At 38.8% G+C, this 20386-nt stretch overlaps 1 protein-coding gene across 8 annotated transcripts in view; it reads left to right on the top strand.

The window, feature by feature from the left end:
- The window catches only part of RANBP17 (RAN binding protein 17), a 314483-nt gene that overhangs the window by 273343 nt on the left and 20754 nt on the right, over window positions 1-20386 (top strand). For all 8 annotated transcript variants that reach the window (XM_082726136.1, XM_082726135.1, XM_082726133.1 and 5 more), the window contains 3 exons: window positions 106-320; window positions 2483-2621; window positions 13596-13762. In XM_082726136.1, coding sequence (XP_082582262.1) covers window positions 106-320; window positions 2483-2621; window positions 13596-13762 — 521 coding nt within the window. The remainder of the gene's footprint in view (window positions 1-105; window positions 321-2482; window positions 2622-13595; window positions 13763-20386) is intronic.

The following is a 20386-nucleotide window of genomic DNA, read 5'->3' as shown; positions in this document are numbered from 1 at the left end:
GTGAACCTTAGCAGTAAAATGAAAATGTTAAATAATGTGCCTTATAACTGCTTTGAATTACATCTCCTTATATCACTTTCTCTTTCTGCTTTTACCCTAAAACAGGTAATCAGATCCTGTCCCTTGGGAGCCTCTCAAAAGATCAGATTTATCCAATGAAACTCAAGGGCATCTCCATCTGCTATTCAGCTCTCAAATCTGCCTTGTGTGGAAATTATGTCAGCTTTGGCGTCTTCAAGTTGTATGGGGACAACCATTTTGACAATGTACTCCAGGCCTTTGTCAAAATGCTGCTGTCAGTGTCCCACAGCGACTTGCTGGTAAGCAGTTGTGCGTCATGGGAGTCTTTGTGTGAAATGTGAAGTAACACCACCACGGGCTTGAAGTGGTTGTAATGAGGCCGGGGGAGTTAGAATAGCACCAGAACATTTTATGTTTTAGGACAGCCTCTTGATTCAACGTACAGAATTTGAACGACCATAGTGGTTCTGTGTACATAATTAAATGTACAGTTTTCGGGAACTGCAGCTACCACGTCTGTCAGATGGGTCATCCAGAGTGCCCCAGGTTCAACAGCCAGAGAAAAATGTAATTAGCAGTTTCAATGAATTTCTTACAACTATGCCAATAATTCAATAATATGGAGAAGAAATGGAGGATTGACTACAGAATCTTTTCCTTCCTTCTTCCTTCCTCCTCCTCCTCCGTCTACTTCCCCTACTCTTTGGCCTTCCTTTCTGTGAAAATTCTGGTATGGCAGAAAGAGTGCTGAACTCAGAGTTAAGCATACGGGCGCATAGTCTCTACTCTGCCACTCACTAGTCATTTACCTTGAATAAATCACCTTCTCTATTTCTCCAGGCTTTAATTTCCTCACCTTTAAAATTAGTAAATTAAACAAAGTGATCTCTAGGTCCCTTTTCAACTCTACCATCTAGTTTCTATGATTTATGTCAGTGGTTTTCAAACTTTGAGGCCCATCAGAATCACCTCGGGTGCTTGTTGGAAATTTAAATTTCCAGGCTCCTCCACTGAGCTGTGTCATTATCAGACTTTTTTTAAACATCCCTGCCTGGTTACATAAAAGCTAATATATGCCCAATGTGGTTCCACTAATTACTTCCGTAACAGCCAAATTCGTGCTCAGGCTTAGTTCAGGCTTTTCCACCTGCTCCCTACCAAGGTTATAAGTAAGATCTAGGGGGCATTTGTTAAGTCAACCCATATAAGAAATGCTCCTTGACAGGAATGGATGAATGGACTAGCAGAACCCTTTTCCACTGTTCTAAGCTAGTCTTAGAACCACATCTCAAGCCAGAGTGGTTTAGCCTCAGTAGTTGAATGGGATGCTCAATGAAGGCTACCCATACAACAGAAATTACAAAGTAGAAACTTGATTGAGATCAGGTGTGGGTTCTCATCGACAGGACTCTTCAATATCCAGAAAAACTGACTGTAGCTCCAGGAATTGCGCTAATCTTTTTTTTCTAATAGGCAAGCAAATCTCTAACTAATAATTCTCAAAATTAAGGGTGCATAGGACTCCCTTAACGTGCATGTTTAAAATGCTTGTCTTAAGACCTCATTCCAGAGCATTTCCTGAGTGAGCCTGGAGTGGGGATCAGGAAACTGCATTTTTAATAAGCATCCCGTGTGATCTTATAGAAGTGGTCTTAATCCCACTTTAATAAATATTGCTCTGGCTTATTTCTCTTATGAGTGTTATGCTTCCTTGATATTGGTTTGAGTTCCATTTAAAGTTTTCCATGTATCTTTCTCATGCACTTAACTTTTGTCTATAGTATATGGCAAATATTAAGCCATTGGCCAAATCATAATTTAGTTTGGTGGGTTGGCATTTGTAAGTAAAACAGACTATGTTATCATATCCTATTATAACAGCAAATACCTTCATTTAAAAAAAAGTCGGGGGTGGCCTGGGTGGCTCAGTGGGTTAAAGCCTCTGCCTTTGGCTCAGGTCATGATCCCAGGATCCTGGGATAGAGGCCTGCATCTGGCTCTTGCTCAGCAGGGAGCCTGCTTCCCTTCCTCTCTCTCTGCCTACTTGGGATCTCTGTCAAATAAATAAATAAAATCTTTAAAAAAAAAAAAAAAAAGGCTGCATAGCCACTATTAGGTACTGTTCAGTGTTACAATATCCCCATCCAGAAAAATAATTCAGTCTTCTAAATTCCATACTACAGAGATTTTATTTGGATTTAAGTGTTAGCCATGTAAGGTGAAATTGAGAGTACTTACTGTGCTATAGCTTCAAATTAGGATTTCTAGAGATCAAGAGATTCCTTTTAGAACCCATTTAAATACTGAATTGTGAATTCTGATGTCATTTGTTCAGTTTATTTATTTTATATATTTGTGTTTAGGTAAGTTTACAATTTCCAGTATTATAAATGGCAGTTTCCACTAGACCTTAACATGTCTTCTGCCTTCCTGTGGCTTGACAGTTGTCTCTGTGTTGTAGCAATATCGGAAACTGAGCCAGTCTTACTATCCACTCCTGGAATGTCTTACCCAGGACCACATGAGCTTCATCACCAACTTGGAGCCTCCTGTACTCCTGTATGTTCTCACATCGATCTCAGAGGGACTCACTACTCTTGGTAAGTATCACAGAGAATATACTTCCCAGAGGAAAAATTTGATTGTGTTCTCTTAATGTATATACTTAAAAGGAGAAAAGATTGTGTACCCAAACTGAAACATTATTTTATAATTATTACTTGCTAGCGAGAGACTGCCCTTTTTTCACATTTTGATGTAGTGCTTATTTCTTAATCAGCTTAATTAAGGTATAATTAAGGTTTAATTTACACATAATAAAACTCATTGATTTTAAGTGAGCAGTTCAGTGACTACTGACATGTACGTACAGTCATAAACTACCACAACCAAGATATGGAACATTTTCTTCACCACAAAAAGCTCCCTTGTGCCCTTCTGATCAATCCCTTCCCCCCAGCCCCAGCCCCAGAGAACCACCATCTACTTTCTTTCACTATAGTTTGCATTTTCCAGATTTTTGTCTAAGTTGAAACACGGGATGTATAAACCTTTGTGTCTGGCTTCTTTGATATAGCATAATGCCTTTGAGATTCGTCCATGTAGTTTTACGAATCAGTTTACTCCTTTCTATTGCTGAGTGTTATCCCATTATACGGATTATCATAATTTATTTATATATTCACCAAGTGATAGCTATTTGGGTTGTTTCCATTGTTTGGTTATTTTGTACAATGCTACTATGAACATTCGTGTACAAGTCTTTCTGTGGACAAATACTGTGGACAAATACCTAGGAATGGGATTTCTGAGTTGTATGCCAAGTGTATTTTTAACATTAGTTTTTAAAAAAAAGAAGACTACAACACTGTTTTCCAAAGTGACTGGACCATTTTGCTCTCCCCAGCAACGTATAAGGGCTCTAGTTTCCCTGTATCCTCCCTAACACTTGGCTATTATCAATCTTAAGTCTTAGCCATCTTAGTGGGTATGAAGAATCTCATTGTAGTTTTAATATTTATTTCACTACTGAATAATGATTTGAACATCTTTTCATGCTTGTGTGCCATTCATGTATCTTTTTTTTTGGAAGTCTAATTTTTTTTTAGGAAGTCTAATTTTTTTCTTTTTCTTCTATAGTTCATGTCTTTTGGGTCCAAGCGTAAGAAATCTTTGCTTAACCTAAGGCCAGAAAGGTTGTTCCTATGTTTTCTTCCACAGGTTTTATAGTTTTTTATTCTTATGCTTAGGTCCATGATCCATTTCAGTTAAACTTTTTGTATATAGTATTATGTATGAGATAAAAGCTTTTTTTTAACATAAGGTCATTCAGTTGTTCTAGGGTCTTTTGTTGAAAAATATCCTTTCTCTGTTGAATTACTTTGTGCCCATTCTATACTGTTCTGATTTTTACTTTTTGTCCTAACATTTTGGTAAGTCTTAAGATCATATAGCATTAAACTCATATAGCATAGCCCTCTAGTTTTGTTTTCTTCTTTTAAAATTATCTTGACTATTCTGGGTCCTTTGTCTTTTTATGTAAGTTTTAGAGTCAGGTTGTCAGTTTCTCACGTTAGAGAAAAAAAAAACGAATAAGGGAATTTTGGTGGGGATTGCATTGAATCTCTAGCCTAATTTGGGGCAATTGATGTATTAGCAATATTAAATGTTCATTTCCTGAAAATGGCATATCTGTCCATTTATTTAGATCTTTCTTAATTTTTCTCAGTAGCATTTTTGTAGCTTTGAATGTATGACTTGTACATATTTTGTTATATTTATAACAAATATTTTACCTTTTTATGGTATTGTACATGGTACTAAATTTTAATACCCTTTTGTTCTTGGCTACCATGTAGAATTGCAATTGATTTTTTTGTATGTTGACTTTATATCCTGCAGCCTTACTGCAGGATAAACTGACCTATTAATTATGGTGGTTTCTGTAGATGCCTTAAGATTTTCTACATAGGGGCACCTGGGTGGCTCAGTGGGTTAAGCCTCTTCCTTCAGCTCAGGTCATGATCTCAAGGTCTTGGCATCGAGCCCCGCATCGGGCTCTCTGCTCAGCAGGGAGCCTGCTTCTCCCTCTCTCTCTGCCTGCCTCTCTGCCTACTTGTGGTCTCTGTCTGTGAAATAAATAAATAAAATCTTAAAAAAAAAAAAATATTTTCTACATAGATGTATCTGCAAATAAATACAGTTTATCTCTTCCTTTCCAATCTGTATGGCTTTTATTTTTTTCTTGCCTTATCACACTGGTTAGGACCTACATGTAGTACAATGTTCAATAGACATAATGATAGCAGACATTTTTTTCTTGTCCTCAAGGAAATGTCTCCATTCATTCTTTTACCATTCAGTGTAACATTAGCTGCAGGTTTTTACATAGATGCTCTTTATCTTGTTGAGAAAATTCCCTTCCATTGTGGTTTTCTGAGGGTTATCAGGGATGAATATTGAATTTTATCAAATTATTTTTCTGCATCTACTGAAATGATCATGTGGTTTTTCTTTTTAGTTCTGTTTATACATTACATAATGTTGATCATCACATTGATGGATATTTGAATATTAAACCAATCTTACATTCCACCCTACGTTAAAACATATATCCTTCTTATATAAACTGAATCCAGCTTTCTAAAGTTTTGATACAGATTTTTATATCTATGTTCATGACAGATATTGATGTGTTATGTAGTTTTTCTATAGTTCTTCTTCTGTATCTTTTATTCTTTGTCTATTCCTCTATATCTTTGCCTTGTTTTGGTGTCATTCTAAGCCCCTCATAAAATGACTTGGGAATTGTTCCCTCCTCTCCTATTTTCTTAAAAAGTTTGTGTAAAATTGTTATTAATTCTTAAATGTTTGATAGAACTCCCCAGTGAAGCTATTAGGCCTAGATTTTTTTAAGTAGGTTTTTAACTACAAATTAAACATTTCTAATGGATTTGGGCTACTCCATTTATTTATTAGATCTGGGGTAGCATTTGGTAGTTTGGATCTTTAAAGGAGAAATTCCTTTAAAGTTCATCTGAAATTCATCTGACATTGACATAAAATTATTCATATTATCCCATTGTTCTACAATTTGATTTCTGTAAGATGTAGGGTAATATTCCCTCTTTTATCCCTGAATTTGGCAATTTGTGTCCTTTTTTTTTTTTTTTTTGTCTTTCTTGATCATTCTGGCTGTAGATTTACCAGTGTTACTGCAGAGAATCAGCTTTCAGTTTTCATTGATTTTTATGTTATTTTTCTGTCTTTTAGTTCATTGACTGCATGTATGCCCTTTATTATTTCCTTCCCTCACTTTACTTTGCCTTTCCTTTTCTAATTTTTCAGATAGAAACTTAGATCACTGATTCTAGACCTTTCCTCTTTGCTAATAGACACATTTAATGCTTTCATCTAAGCACTGCTAAAGCTATTCGTCACAAAATTCTTATGTATTTGGGGGTTTTTTTCTGTTCACTTTAAAAATATTTTCTAATTGTCCTGCTGATTTTACTGAGAGGCACAGTTTAATTTCAGTATATCCAGAGGTGTTTCTGAATCTGTTATTGATTCTAGTTTAATTCCATTATGGTCATAGGATATGCTCAATGATTGTTATAATGTTTATATTTATTATATCTTTTTTATGGTTCAGAATACAGTAAATGTTCCATGGGCACTTGAAATGACTGCATTCCATTGTTATCAGGAATAATGTCATATAGTGGTCTAAGACATTGATAATATTCAGGTTTTCTACATTCTTATTAGTTGTTTGTTTGTTTTTTACTTAACCTATGAATTACCAGGAGAGAAGTGCTTAAGTCTAACTATAATCATAGGTTTTTCCATTTCTCCTTTCAGTTCTATCAGTTTTGATATAAAGCATTTTAAAGTTCTGTTATTAGGTATGTAAATATTTAGGATTGTTCTGTCCCTTGATGAGTTTTCCCCTTTATCATGAAAGGATCTCTATCTTTGGTGATACTTTTTTCTGAAAAGTACTTTGTCTAATATTACTAGCTTCTCTAGCTTTCTTTTGATTACTATGTCATCTTTTTCCATCATTTCATTTTTTTTTTAAGATTTTATTTATTTGACACACAGAGGGGGATCACAAGTAGGCAGAGAGGCACGTGGAAGCAGGCTCCCCACTGAGCAGAGAGCCTGATATGGGGCTCAATCCTAGGACCCTGAGATCATGACCTGAGCTGAAGGCAGGGCCACCCAGGTGCCCCATCATTTCATTTTTTATCTTCCTGTGTCTTTATATTTAAAGTTGGTTTCCTGTAGGTACCAGGTATTTTCTATTGATATTGTAACAATTTTTACAATCTTGCTCACTTAAACCAATGTAAATTTATTATCTTATAGCTATTCGGGTTTTTGTTTTTTGTTTTTTGTTTTTTTAGATTTTATTTATTTATTTATTTGAGAGACAGGGGGAGTGGGGGAGGGGCAGAGGTAAGCTCAGAGCTGAGGCAGGGCATGATCTGAGATCATAACCTGAGCCAAAATCAAGAGTGGGATGCCCAACCAACTGAACCACCCAGGCACCTCATCTTTTAGTTCTTTCGGTCATAGATCTGACATGGGTCTCACTGTGCTAAAGTGAAGGTGTCAGAAGAACTATGTTCCTTTCTAGGGGAAATTCCATTTCCTTGCCTTTTCCAGTTTGTAGAGACTACCTAAATTCCTTACCTCATGGCCCCCAGCAAGATTGCATCTATAAGCATTCTTCCATAGATACATCTCCCTCTGATTCTGATGTCTTCTTCTCTTTCACTTTTAAGGGCCCTCGGGATTACATTGGGCCTATCCAGATACTCCAGGATAATCTCCCTATTTTTCACTCAACTAATTAGCGGTCCTTAATCTATTTGCAATCTTATTTATTCTTTGATGTGTAATCTAACATATTCACATGGACATAGAACATACTTGCCTAGCATGCAGCATATAGGTGGATCATACTTTTATATCAAATCTGACTATCTTGCCTTCTCATTAGTTTCAGCCATTTACATTTAACATAATTACCAGTGTATTTGAGTTTAAATCTATAATATTGGTATTTGTTTTCTTTTTATTTGACTGAACTTTGTTTTTTCCTGCCTTCTTTTGGTTTGGATTAATTAACTGTTTCTTATGAATCCATTTTATATCCTCTGAGTTTATTAGCCAGACTTCTTTATTTTTAGTGGTACTGTAGGGTTTATAATCTACACCTTCAAATAATATCATCACAGTTTGCCTTCAGATAATAACAGTCTACCTTTTTCCCTCTATCTCCATTCCTTCTGGAACTCTAGCTACACATGTATTATATATCTCTGTTATTATACAAACACTGAATAGAGAGGACTCCTTTACAGCTCTCCAGAATTCTCTCAATGTATGTCTCCCACTCTCTGAAACTCTATCCCATGAGTTCTAGCTGCCTCACCCTTTCCAAGTTCAAATTGTTACTCTTCAATGCGGTGAGACTAATAGGCTTTGTTTGGTTTCCCCCTTCCAGGCCTGTAGCCTGAAAACTCCTTGGGGCAATAAGTTTCAGTGACTGTGTAGGTGTAACCTCATTTGTTTCCCTCCTCTCTGGTTTAATAGTTTAATAGCCCTATACTGCTTGTTGTGCAATAATTGGAAAATGTTTCATATTTTTTCTGTTTTCTAGTTGTTTATGGCAGAACAAAAAAAATTCTCATAACAGTTAATCTTTCATGGACAGAAACTGAAGCCTTGTCTTTTTTTATTACAGTTTGGCTTGACATTCTTTTAGCTCACATTGTAGTAATACTTAAAATTTTTGAATTAGTTGCAGGTGGCTTTGTTGTTCTCAAAGTGTGGTCTTGGGCCTAGAATCTGCATTTTCACAAGGCACTCAAGGGAGTCTTGATGGGGTGGCATTATGGAGGGAATACTGAATAAGTCCCAGAGCTACTACCACTTATCAAGTGTATGACTTTGGACAAGTACTCTGTGCCTGACGCTGTCATAGCTGTTTTCAAGATATGTACTTCGCCCTTATCTTTCTCAGAACCATGGGTTACATACCATAATAGTGCTATTTGTCCTGATTTTCTACTTGATTGCTCACTTCCAAAGGCCAGGAACAGTGTCGTGAAGTACCACTTTATTCCCAAAATCTACCATATTGTAAGAGCTCAATAAATACTTATTGATTAAATCAGCTGGGTAATATTTTCATTATACAGATGAGTAAGCTGTGGCTCAGAGAAGCGAAAAAACTTGGACAAGTTCACACAACTAATAAAAGCCTGATCTAGGAGTCTTTCTAACTCTAAATTCCATTCCTCTTCACTGCACCACCCTGCTGGATCTGTCTGTCTAATACAGGTCACAGTTTGGCAGGTGAATCACACTCTGTGTCTTTAAGAAAAGAGACTATTGAAAGTAACTGCTTGGGTTTCTCCTTCTCCAACAATAATAGACCTGCAAAGAGGCATTTTTAGTTATTGTTTGGGTCACAAGCAGGTCTCAGTTCTGCTTTAGCCTCTGGAAAAAAATGAGAGGGGGCACAAAAAATTCCAATCAGTGGTGGAATAGTAACTCACCTAATATGCTTGTCATGATGCTAAAAAAAACTGGTACTCATCATCCATCAGCATTTTTAGTTTCAGGTCAGCTATAATATGGGGAAAGAGAAAGGTAAATGAGAAAAGAGATTATATTTTGTCTTTTTAATTACCCAGCCACCATCACCGCCACCCCCCACCATACTTTTACATACAGAGACCAAGTGCAGGACTTACAAAAAGCTGCTTTTTGTAATGACTCTCAAGTCATTCATTCATTCATTATCAGTTGTGCACATACTAGGTACTTGTCCATATTAAAGGGAACAAGACAGATAAGGTCTCTACTTATGTGAAGCTTCGAATCTAGAGAGAGAAGATAAACAATAAATGAATGAACACGCACACACAAAAAAGTCAAGTCATGACAAGTGCTAAACAAAGATGTCAAATAGTATAATGACTGGAGAATGATTAAATGTGGCTTCTCTAGAAGAAGTGATCAGAAAAGGCCTCTGCAGTTTAGCTGGGGCAGGGATGGGGGTACATTCCAAGAAGAAGTTAAGCATGGCACAGGAGTCAACAACAAGAAATGGTGAAGGCAAATGAAAAGTTGAACCAACTGGAAACCACCAGACCTTTCCTCATCAAGTCTACAACTAATAAAAAGTTCATTATTAATAGAGGATGTTGTTATTTTGAACACATTCTTGAATTGTAGAAAGTGGTATGGATATAACATGGGGTCAAAACATTCAGGAAACATTTAGAAACTTAGAGACCGTGTACATTAGTTTCTCCCACCAAAAACATGCTAAAGATAAAAGAATGCTATGAATTAGCCAAAGTGATACACTTGGTGTTTCAGGGATTGAAATAGCCAGGAAAACACATGGGAAGTGAAAAGGGGGACAGTACTGTGTACTGGGCACTATGGTAGTCTTTACACACTTGACCTTAATTGATTTTTACAAGGTCTTGCAAAGTAGGTGGTATTAAGCGCATTTTACAGAGGCGCACATTGAAGATCCATAAAGTCAAAACGTCTAGAACACAGAGATTCAAACCTAGACCCACCTATTTCCAGAACTCCTGCACCACCCATACAGGCCATTTGTTCCTGAAATTGCCTTTCACACTGTATTTTTCCAAGACCACCTTCCTCTCTTCTGCCATGGTGGGAAATTTTGAGCCGAAGCCAAATTTCAGCTCAGCCCCATTATCATTCTCCTGACTCAGTTAAGCAACTCTTTCCTATCAGTTAACTTTTCAGAACAGCTTTCCGTGATGGGTCTTAGTGAGGCAGAGGGCTATTAATGATGCATGTGCTTCCTGTGGAGACTGGATGCAGGAGAAAAGGAGCATTTGGTTGTTTTTAGTGCCAAACAGCAAGTTGCTGGAGAGGACAAAGTGCCTATTAGGCTAAAAAAATTGTATCTACAATCGTCTAAGCACAGATGAATCCTTCTTAAAAGATTCTGAATACCAAGAACTAGGACAAAAAATGAAAATTCATGACTTCTGCCCATCCTTTTATGTCAGGAGAGTTTCATTATTTGAATCTCAAATAATAGCTTGAGCTGCGAATAAAGAAAACCAATAATAATACACAGTCCTCAGCACTATTCATTCTGGTTTTGATCAAATGGCCCTTGATCCTTTTGATTCCACACCTTTCAATCTACCCTAACATAACATTTATCCGTTTCAAAGTCCCCAACCATAAATCAGCCGTAATGGAAGCTCTTCTTCTTGCTTTTATTGCAAGGATATATGCTCCAACCTTCATGTCTAAAGTGTTTACCTGGCTTTTTCATAGCTGACTCAGTAGATTGGAACCTTTTAATGCAACCTGCATGGCATGTGGTCACCAAATCTATGTGAAGTCTTTATAATTTTTGTGTGATTGATAGCATATTGCTCTTCACTGGTGAGGGAAAGGGTACCTATTTCCTGCTCGCTTCCTTTTGTAGATCTCAAGTTACCGAATACATTTACTTTCATGATTGGGACTTCAGAGGTAGAAAACTGAAGGAAAAGAGAAAAGCAATGAAGCTCAACAAGTCTGTGCCTGACTCTTGGGCCTAGATGTTTTTCACTGCATTTTCTTACCTTCTGGAACTATAAAAACTAAGCCCTCTTGCCTGCAAAGTAACCCAGTTGGGGTTGGAGGTGGAGATAAACAATCAATCAAACACCATAGTTTTAGGAGAACAAGAGCTCCTTTCTTCAAAGGAAAATATAGCAGTAGAGTTTACTTACATATGTAGCTTCCAGAGCTCCAAAGTTCCCCTAAATATTGTCTGTGGTCATCTTGTAGACCTTCAGACAACCCCTCCTGGTCCTGCAATCAGCTACCATCATCCTTAAGTTTAAATGCTTTCATCCATCTGTATTTCAAAACTTTGAATTATGCCATTTCTCTGCAAAACAATGTATTTGAAAGAGTTTCTAAGCTATGGTGTTAGATCAGTTCCAGATATTATTACTGAATGCAACTCAAGATCTGTAAAAACCTTCCTCAGATTAGCTTTGCCTATCCATTCTTTAATTCAGCTAAGAAGACACCTCTAATCTAGGAAAGGCACATGTGTCTCAGAAGCTCAAAGGTTAGTAAGAATAAGAGATGAATGACTACTTCAGGGAGTGTATAATCCACTGGTTCCCAGCCCTACCCTCCCAGTCCACTTTCCTCATCTTCTGCATCTACCATTTTCACCATTTTTGAGTGTTTTCCATTGTTTCTCTTGTCACTTCTGTTACTAAACATAAACTCCTTGGAATTGTGTCCATGTTACCTTTAGCCAAAAAATATGGGTAGTATCATGTTATGAATCAAAATCATGAACTTTGGATAAGCTGCTTAACTCTTAGCCTTATTTTTCTCATTTGAAAAATGCAAATAGGGTGCCTGGATGGCTCAGTGGGTTAAGCCTCTACCTTTGGCTCGCGTCATGATCTCAGGGTCCTGGGATCGAGCCCCACATCAGGCTCTCTGCTCAGCGGGGAGCCTGCTTTTCCTCTCTCTCTCTCTCTCTCTCTCTCTGCCTGCCACTCTGCCTACTTGTGATCTCTCTCTCTCCGTCAAATAAATAAATAAAATCTTTAAAAATAAATAAATGAAAAGTGCAGATAATAACACTACATACAAAGTGGTTGTTAGAAGTAAGTGAATAATTTAATGTACAAAGTAGATAGTTAATAAATGGTTGCTATATCATGTCACTCACTTGCTTTAAAGAAGCCTTCAAAACACCTCTTTTGTCTTTAAAATTAAATGCGATGTCTCAACCCACTATTGGATGCCCTCAAGGAAGACCCCAACCTACTTTGTCACCTTCTCTCTTATGACTCCGTATACATTCTTTCACTCAAACCATAAGTCCAACTCCGAAATACACTTTCCTCTTTCCATCATGAGGGCAAACCGGTAGTAACATCATCTTCTGAGCCCCTGTGTTAGAAGATGCTTGTGTTTATTTTTGCTTAATACATAATTTTGTTTAATACCTGCTTGATTTTAGTGGTTAAGAACATAAATCTAGAATCCTTGTTTATTCTTATATAGTGGCTCCACAATCATCTAGCCCTGGGGCACTGGACATGTCATTTAATCCCTCACTATTCTTGCCTGTGAATGGAAATAATAATAACAGTAACTATTACAGTGAGGATAATAATTTAACTATTACTGTGAAGATACAAAATAATAATTCATGCAACTAACACAACAAGCTCTCGTTAAATATCAGCTGTTTCTATGATGAGAATTTCTAGTTGTTTTCTTCTCATTCAAGTCTACAAGATATTTGACAAATGATGAGAAAAGTTAAGCGGCTCTTTCAAAGTAACAACATAGCAAGTAATTGGAAAAGATGAGATTTGAAACCAGAGCTGTCTGACTTCAAAATTCCTGCCTTCCTGCCACCCTGTGTACATTGTGCTCATCTCTCTACCTGAAAAATGCCCTTGCTATTATCTAACTAAAACAACTTTCCCAGGCCCATCTCAGGTTCTGTCTCCTTCAGAAAGTCTCTCTGATTCCCCCATCCAAATGTGATGTTGTCTTCCTCATAATCCTCACAGCAATGTGTCACTCATTCATACCCAGCATTGTGCCCCAGTGACTTACGTACTACCTCATGAGGTCTTGGATACCAGGGTCAGGGTTGCCTCTGAAACAGAGCCCTTTGCCCCAAGTCTGTGCCCTGTTTCATCTGAAGAGAGCACTTTGCACCAAATAGATATTTAATAAAGTCAGTTGAGTTGAACAGAGGGTCGTTAAGGTCACAAATGGAAACTTCTGTCCAATTCAATCCTGGAATCATTTACTTACTAACACCTCTTTACAGCAGGTCGTGTAGTAGACACCGGGTTTAAAGAGATAAGCAAGGCAAAATCCCTGCCGTCGAGGAATTTATAGTTTGATAAAAGTGCTTTGAAACCAGGAAGTGATTTTTTTAATTGGAGACATTATAACTAATCAGATGAAAAAACGCTTCAGTAATGCGAAGGAATTCTCATTTATTGTTCGTACAGATACAGTTGTCTCCTCCAGCTGCTGTACCAGTTTAGACTACATCGTCACCTACCTCTTCAAGCACATAGCAAAAGAGGGCAAGAAGCCACTTCGATGCAGAGAGGCCACCCAGGCCGGTCAGAGACTATTACATTTTATGCAGCAAAATCCAGATGTCCTGCAGCAGGTAACTGGTGGTCAGTCACCCGGCTTAAGAAACAGGCTAGGGCCTGAGTGTCTCTCAGAGCAAATGGTCTGGTCAGGACTCTTTACCAGTTATTCTGGAGGCGGATTTTCCCAGAAGATAGGGTTGCACACTAGCCCCAGGACTGCTCACCCTCAGGAAGTCTCTCAGTTGTTCATCTTACTCCAGTGAGGCTAGAATTCAAAGAAAGGTTGGCTCTTCCAGAGGCCTGAGAAAAACAAAAGGCAAAGCCAGAACTAGAGATGGTCACGCTCTGGTTTCTTTTCTGGAGCCTCTAATAACGGCTTCTGAAGTTTGCTTTGTGGGTACTCTGGTCCATCAGGAAACTGCCATTTGCTGAGCTCCTGTTCGGTGCCAGACAGCTTGCTGGGAACTTGCCGTTTATCATACCACAATTGATACTCTTCCCATTTCAGATAAATCGGGGTTCAGATAGGTCACATTCCCCCAGGCATTTAAGTAATAAATAATAAAGCCACAACGTCTTTATTTTCAAATGTGTTTTCTCACTGGCTAATATGAGTTAGGTTCAAGTTTAATACTGTTTTTTAAAAACTCACTTCTGCAAATCACAGTAACAGTGTGCATAAAAATAACACATGCCAGAAATATTTCAGAGAGAATAATGCCATTTTTCTGCAGAGATACCATCATTACGATAGTTTCCAGTTCCACTAACTTTGGAAACTTTATAATGCTTCCATTTGTTTTATCTTGCCAAATTATCTTCATAATGGTAGTTTGCAAATGTAAACACTTTAACAAGGTTATTAGCCAACAAACAGGATGCCTGCCACCAGGCAGAGACTGTCACTGTGAGCAAAGAAATGATGCACATAGAATGAGCCAGCCATGCGCTAGGCTTTCTTCCTGGCTATCATTTTTTACAAATATTCAAATTAAATTATATGAACCTATTTTGGCCGATGTCTTAGTTAGCCTGTTGTTTTCCTGGCAAGGAGGTGTGTAATTAAGATTCTGTGTAACTAGACAAGGTGCTGTCAGCCTGTAAGTGTTTGGTATGACCCTGGAGGGGTTACGACACATCAGTGAAAAGAAGAGAAAGGTAGCACGTGGATTGAGGACTTTCCGTGCACAAGGTGCAGGAGCTAAGCCACTGAGATTCTCCTTAAAAATGCTGCTATCAGGGGCGCCTGGGTGGTTCAGTGGGTTAAACCTCTGCCTTCAGCTCAGGTCATGATCTCGAGGTCCTGGGATCGAGCAGGGAGCCTGCTTCCCCCTCGCTCTGCCTGCTGCTCTGCCTACTTGTGATCTCTCTATTAAATAAGTAAATAAAATCTTTTTTTAAAATGCTGCTATCAGGTGGGACAGAGATAATCGGTTACTTATTAGATAACTAACCACTTATATGATAATTTGATTGACATAGTGGTAACAGAGATTGACACAAGAGGAGAGGACTTTCAGGGAACTCTTCTCATTTGCACCCCCCCACAACAACCCTGAAATGTGGAAATCATCATCCTCATTTTACCGGTGAATACATTGAGTCACAGAGAGAGCAACTGGGGAGTGGAATGTAAACCAGAAGCCCAAGTCCTTACCACTTACATTGTTGATTCTCAAAGGGCCTGGTTGGTATGGATAATATCATTTCACACTGAACTTTCTGTGGAGATCTGGGTGCACCGCTCCTTCCCCCTCAGCCACCTCCCCAACGGCAGTAACCTCTGGTACTGATGGGAGTGTGGCATAGCCTTCTGGTGTTCTGCGAGGACAAGGTTGAACACCATAGATTTAGAGCATGTAGCCAGGGGAGAAAATAAATACCCATGGATTGGCCAGGAATCAGACCCAGCCCCCACCCCACCATGGCAACTGACAAGTCCACCACTAAACCCCTCCTGCCAGCACTCAGCCTGATCACAATTTCATCCCATAAACTTTAGCAGAAACTTTTTTAAGTTGGTAGAAGATTCTACCAGAATCAATAGGCTGTGATCCTAGACAAATACCATCAGACTGCAGAGCAAGTGATGTGGTTGTACAGGAGACAATCAAGTTTGTCTTTACTCGAAATCACCATGCATTTGTTGGTTTAAGTAATTTCTGTGTGTTAATAATACCTGGTAATCCTTTGCTTTATAGCATATGACTAAGTAGTGATATATCTTTATTAACAGTGGAATACATTCTATTTATTTGGAATGCAGGCTTTCAGATAGCATTTTAAATATTAATGACTGGTCTCTGGTAGTCAGCATAAATATGATTTGCATTAGCACTCGGTTATATCATCTTGAGTGCCTCTGATGTCAACCATCGGGTATAGCAATATCTGACATCATCTCCTTAGGTCACTGACAACTTTGACCTCTATTCTTATGCACAGTTTCTGTCGTCTCAAAAGCTCTTTTGAATTGATTTGAAATTTTGACTCTTCCCTTTATGAGGCAGTAAAATTGATAATTATTCAGATGGGAACTGAGCGCTGAGTGAAAAATCAATTCTACCCGCTCTCTGCTGCGTATAAAATTACTTCTGAGTCGGCTGGACTGAACGGATGGCCGGAGTAAAAGCAGCAGGCAGGAGTAGTGGGAAGAATTAGCTGGACAGAGCTAATAGCCTGAAGGGATGGACTTGGAAAAGAGGGAGTGGGCCAGTTGGGGGTTATTATGAGCAAGGATGGGTCCCATTGATCATCTGTTTACATCAGCTTTCCAAGACCTTATAAATCAGCCCTGAAGAGCAGCAGAACTCGAGATTCAAGATTCGGCATCTTACCAGAGGGACTTTGTATTAGATTATTCTCATTTTCACACTCAGATGAAAAGTGAGCCATTGATTATTCATTGGTTGCCCATTAAATGCTGTTTTTATAGATGATTTGCCTATCACTGAAGGTAATGAACAAGGTGGCTGCTTTATAACTCGAGGTTTCAGTTTTCAAGGCATCTGTGTCGGTTAAGTAATGCCTAACCCTATTAAAAGGAATGGGTTACAAATTGCTTAACAGTGCTGAAAAACTAGACCCTAATGACTAATTGTGCTTGGAGTTAGAGAGGGTTTGTCAGCTCTTTAAACTAAACTGGTGCAATGATCCTGCAATTATTTACTTGTTTGAACTGTTTTCCCCCCAACCTGGATATATATATTGCTGGAAGCGTAATTGCATGAGGAGTGTCAGTTCCAAATTGCAAAAGTTTATGTCCTCAAGCTTCCATAGCAGGTGAAACTTGCACCCACATAAAAGCTTTTCCAACATCCTTGTAGGCCTTTCAACCGGTGTACAACAGCCTGGGAAGCACATTTTCAGCACCTCTCACCTGGAAATGTGCTTATTATGATCTGTTATGTGGCTTGAGATACTCTGTGTTTTTAAAAATATTCTCCGAATAAAGCATCTTCCAGAATCTGCAAACAAATCTAACTTTGCTAGCATTAAATTCGGTCAATTTGAAGATCCACTATAATTAAGTGAATCTGTTGCAAATAAGAATCATTGTCTCACCAGCATTCCTTGGACTTAGCAATTGAGGAAAACCCAGTTTTCATGTATTAAGAATAAATATTCCCCATGTGTTTTTATGCCATTAGAAAGATAAACTAAAATCTTAACAAGCCAATGGTAATAGTGATGAAGCACAGATCTGCTATAGTAATTTGGAAAATTAAATTCCGTGTGAATTTTTTTCAGTTTTATCTCTGGTCATGTTAAGTGTTTGCCTCTAATAAGCCATAGATCAGCATTCACTTAGTTATATCATGGAGTGAAAGATTTGCCCAAATTAGGTAAACGGAAGAGTGTATTTTATAGAATTAGAAGGGCAGTTCGGAGATGTGTGACTGATTCTTTTTCGCATGGTAAGAATAGGACACTGATGCAGAATGCGTCTCTAAATCAGAACTGCAGCTATAAGTAATTGTACTGGAGAGAGGAGTACCTTCCACAGAAGTAGGACGGGGACTCTGTGATTGTCAGTATTACTGACTAGATTATGCGGTTAACTTACTAACAAGGTATTTTTAGCAATTATAGTCTCTAAAATCGAAATACATTGAAGGGATGAATAGAATATTTGGGTTTGAATTTATCTCACCCTCGTCAAACTGTTTGGTATAAGTCAGCTATAATTAAAAAAAAAAAAACAGAAAGTGCTAATTATGATGATCTCTCTCTTTCTTGCTCTCCCTCCCTTCCCCCCTCCATCCCCCCCCCTCACCCCCAACCTGGCATTTAACTACAAATTGTGAAGAGCTGTCAGGAGCTATAAGAATCATACTTCAGTAGGGATGTGTGCTGAGAGAACATTCACCCTTTTCCTCAATCAGTCAGTCAATCAATGAAAATTGCTTTTGTATAGTGCTCTTCACGACATGCATCCCAAAGTGAATTACAGCAAAAGGGAAATCATCTGCTCTTTTTTCATTTTTGTGTTTAGATTGAAGTGATACTGCTCAACATTTTGACATCCTATACAAGACATCTTTCATACTTAAGATTCCATTCCCTATAATACTAAGTAGGAGAAAGTGCAGTCACATATTTAACTCATGTTGAGACTTTGGCCTCTAGAACCTTAGCAACACTCTCACGGTGGGAAACACTTAAGCAGATGAAGTATATTCCTGTCTCTTATCCTCTTACAAAATAATTAGCCAGATTTTCTAATGTTACTAAAGGCATTTCTAGTGGACCCTGAATGGAAAGTGTGCCCTCCACATGATGCATTAGCTCAGTCTGGTTGACGTGCCACTGTATTGTCAAAAACATGGAAGTAGATTGGTACCAGAAACACACGCTGAAGGAACATTCAAAACTAGATCAGAGGACAGTGTGGGTATAGAGGGTTTAGAGGAAGCCGAGGATTGGTCAGTAGACACCAACACAGAAAGCAGGAGCTCAGGTTTCAGGAAGGAACTGGTTTTTGCACGTGCTGCCACGATCTTGGTCTTCCCAGCATTCTGCGCTCAGACTCTGTATTTATTTCTAGGAAAAATGATATTGGCAAAATATGCGCGCTTACTCTGTGCAGGTACTAGTGTATGCTTTCTACGTATGCGTGTAATCCAGTTTCATCATCGCAGCATGTCTGTGAAGCGGTGGCATTATGATGGCCCCTTGGTAAATATAGAAATTGAGGCACAAACAGATTAAGCAACTAACTTGCCCAAGGTCACCCATAGTCAGTAAGTGGAAAAACTGCAGTTCTGGCCTGTTGAACTCGAGTTCATATGCTTAACCACAGAGCTAGAGTTTGTTGGCAGCTACTAATCTGAGGTGGTTTGTGTGTTCTCAGCACTCATGCTGAGGCAAGCTGAGTTTCCAGTAAGTCCCACCGGGGCCATCCTTAAGGTGGAATGATTTAGAGCAGTTATCTTATCCCCCAACTTCGTGCCGCAGCCGGGATGAAACAGATGGGCGGTGACCCAGAGAGGCGGTGGGCAAGGGAGAGGGAGGGTGCTTTGCCAGCTGGTACAGAGAGCCTTGTGCTCCCCATCGTCACTGAGGCAGAGTGAACAGACCCTCCACTCCCTTACCCTGCACCCACACCCACTCATTAATGCTATAGCCAGACACTGAGAGTATAAAATGGAGTGGGACGTGTATCCTCAAGAAGGCCGCCAGAGTCTAATAGCATCACTGTCTCATGATGTTCCTGTGTTCCTTTCCTTTAATGTCTTTGAGGGAGCTCTTGAGGTTTGTTCCAGCTTGGGTTTTCTCAGATAGAGCAATACGGCAGCTGTGAAATGAAGGTGGGGAAGCAACAGGTGCTCTCTATCCGTCCCTTGTACCCAGTGCGTCTCTAGGCTTCATCCTGACTCTCACCACTGACTCATCAGTATAGAATGCCAGTTGTCACCTCCTTCAGGTGCAGACAGCTTCTCTTCTCTAATAGAAGCTGCTTCTGCTGCTAGGTACCGTTAGCTCCTAAGGGCTTCTCACATCAACAAGACTCAAAGTGATAATGTTGAGCGTCCCTCTCCCTGTCCTTTCCATTCTACAAAATATCACAAACTAAGATGCCTACCGAGCCAAGCAGAAAACCTGAAGCTTGAGAAAGAAAACCAAGTTGAGTCTACATTCCAGTCCTACGGGGGCAGCCTCCACACAGGGCCAACTCATTCTTGCCCTGTAAGAAGGTAGGACCCAGTGTTGCCAGTGGTATTATTACCTAGCCACCGCCCCTCACCCCCACTCCAAAGAGAACCAGAAATCCAGGTTTTCTGTGTCTGCTTATCAGTCTTCCACCAATGTATTATGTAATCCTAGAGGGTTTCAGAACTGAGATCTTCCAAAGGATGATCCCTGATATTTCCCACAGTCATCCCATGTGCTACTGCTGATGTTTTAATAATTTTTGAAGAACACTTTTTGGATTACTTGCTTAAAGAGGCTGCTGTTATGTTGCTCTTACATTTGATTCTATATGTAGGTGTCTATTAAAATTTAAAGAGGGCATTTATTTATATTTGGATCGTGCCTTTGCATCCAGAATGGATACAGTCAATGAAACTCAGCTAACACCTTCCAAACATTTTTTTTTTTTAATCTTCAAAATAACCATATTTGTCTGAAGCAAAAACTAAAGTTTAGTTTGGTCAAGTAAGTGTGTGTGTGTATGTGTGTGTGTGTACACACAA

This window comes from Mustela nivalis (assembly GCF_964662115.1).
Source record: "Mustela nivalis genome assembly, chromosome: 3".
In the NCBI taxonomy this organism is placed as follows: domain Eukaryota; kingdom Metazoa; phylum Chordata; class Mammalia; order Carnivora; family Mustelidae; genus Mustela; species Mustela nivalis.
The sequence above is the reverse complement of the archived record's forward strand: the minus strand, read 5'-3'. Positions and strand labels throughout refer to the sequence as shown.